The 2,500-nt window shown below is 30.7% G+C and overlaps 1 protein-coding gene across 1 annotated transcript in view; it reads left to right on the top strand.

Annotated features, from left to right (window-relative positions):
- Positions 1 to 1,815, top strand: part of LOC125031296 — a 7,000-nt gene extending 5,185 nt beyond the window's left edge. Inside the window, exon 3 of the mRNA XM_047621969.1 lies at positions 52 to 1,815. Coding sequence (XP_047477925.1) covers positions 52 to 258 — 207 coding nt within the window. The 3' untranslated portion in view covers positions 259 to 1,815. The remainder of the gene's footprint in view (positions 1 to 51) is intronic.
- Positions 1,816 to 2,500: the final 685 nt, after the last annotated feature.

The following is a 2,500-nucleotide window of genomic DNA, read 5'->3' as shown; positions in this document are numbered from 1 at the left end:
TATATTTATATTTACTTGCATGTATGTATTTACACTGTTGCCTAATTGCAGGTCCACGCACAATCCCAAGTACAAGAAAATAAATCTGAAGAAAGCATTACAGGATTTATAAAGGTGAAGATGATTTCTTACATATTGGTAATTATATCTAGCGAGGAAACTGTCAAGGGAAATCATATTTCAGGACCATCTGGGAAACCGGCCAATGTTTCAAAAATTCCAGAGAAGTCAGTCAAGAGCCGCTCGAGAGAAACTTGAATGTAATTGGAAAAGTGAGACAAGAAATGCTGCACAGCTAAGCTAAAGAATAGGAGGAGAAGACGTCGGACCTTCTGAAATGAAATATGAAATAAAAGTAAACGTAATCTGTCAGATGCTGGCACAAAACAAACATTTCATGAGCATTTCTCACAAATCAGCTGAGAAAATCATAACTAGAACGAAAAGGCCATTGGTTAAAATTCAAGGCATTAACCCTAAAATAAGACAAAAGAGCCAATAAAGTCTGGCTCATATAATATGTAGAAACAGAAAGCTTCAACCCCATTAATTTTTAAAAATCCATAAAACCTTGGATATTTAAGGCAAAGAAAACAAGGAAACCTGGATCGTCTAAAGTGAAGAAAAAGACAGGAAACCAAGGAGAAACTAACGAGGAAATCTAAAACTGAAACAGACAAAACGAAAAGTAGAGAAAAGTGCAGCAAAATTGAGATCCAACTGAAACAAGAGAGGAAAGATCAAGAAAACCTCAACTTTCAGAATTTAAGAAGCAAAATCCAAAAACATGTGAATCCTCCAAGGTGTTAAAAGTGAAACAGCTGTGACAAAAACGTGAATCACGTAAGATAATGAAAACCTGGTTCATCTGAGGAGGTAATAACTGGGTTCATCAGAGAAAAGGAAATGTATTAATGAAGAGATAAAATTGAGTGTACATTCACACAGTGATATCTTTAAGAGGCTTAGGAATTTCTTACGTAATTTCAGTTTAATATGTACTTTTGGAATTGCTCTTTGAACTGTGGGATTGCATTATATGCAGTATTTTTTGTGGAATAACTTTCATACATTAAGGTCGCATTTTATTTTGCACTGATTAATTTCCATGCATTCGTATTGTATTTTAAGAAGGAACTTTTTTGCTATATACTTATTACACATTATAAAGTGTTCATGATCCAATGAAGGCTTTCTTATACCACGAGGTCTATACAGCAAGACAAGATTAATTGAACTAAGTACGTCTAGATTACATTGGTAAAAACAATTTGATCATTTAAACTAGAAAATCACAGAGCCTCACACGACTTCCAAGTTCTTTAGCCGTGGTGGCTAGACTATTTACTTGTTTAGCAAAGATAAATATTCCACACAACGCATTGATCACAAAGAGAAATATGTATCTTACGTTAATGTAGGGGATTACCCCCACCTTGGACCTCTGCCCACGCCTCGACTAATTTTACATGGTCTTTCCTTTTCCTTCTCTACTTCATCCCCTTCCGTCCACTTAGCCTAATCGTTAACTCCATTTTACCCTTTACGCCATAATACTTTATCATAATGCTTCTTGACCTTTGATTTCTAGCACCTTTGTTTGTTTAAACAATCAACCATTCTGAAAATCAACAACCATCGCCTATTGAACTTCCTTACCTGGGGGCTTCTCCCCGAAGCCCCACCCTATTGCTATATTGTGAATACACCGCTAATGACCTTAGATGTTGGCGCGGCAGAAAATGTTCAATAAATAATAAATTATGTTAAATGGGGGCATGAGAGAATGTGATTATAAAATAAACTCGAACTGTGTGCTTGGCTGAATATAAATGATCCAGGGAAGGTACATTGTTTGAAATTTTATTAGCATGTCTTCATTATTATTGTGTCTTGAAACTGTTTTATTTCATTTATCTCTCTTTCTCTTTATCTATCTGTCTATCCATCTCTAATTGACATCATCGTTATCCTTATCATCATCATTATCAAAATGTTGATTATTATTATTATTATTATTATTATTAATATTATTATTATCATTAATATTATTGTTGTTAATAATGTTTTTTTTTTCTGGTGTTATTATTACTATTATCATTATTTTTGTTGTCATTATTACAGTTATCATTATTATCATTATCATTATCTTTATCTTTATTATTTTTGTCATTATTATTACTATTATTGTTTATATTTATTATTATTATTATTATTATTATTATTATTATTATTATTTCTATTATTATTATTATTATTATTCTATTATTATTATTATTATTATCATTATTATTATTATTATTATTATTATTATCATTATCATTATTATAATTGTTAATACTATTATCATTATTGATATGATAATAATAATAATTATCATTATCATCACTATTATTATTATTGTTATAATTATAATATTAATAACTACTATTATTATCATCATGCAGATTTCCCCCATCGTCAGCATCAATATGATTACTTGCCTCTATACTAGTTATCG

This window comes from Penaeus chinensis, chromosome 12, assembly GCF_019202785.1.
Source record: "Penaeus chinensis breed Huanghai No. 1 chromosome 12, ASM1920278v2, whole genome shotgun sequence".
Taxonomy (NCBI): domain Eukaryota; kingdom Metazoa; phylum Arthropoda; class Malacostraca; order Decapoda; family Penaeidae; genus Penaeus; species Penaeus chinensis.
Note: the sequence above shows the minus strand (reverse complement) of the source record. Positions and strands in the feature narration are given on the sequence as shown.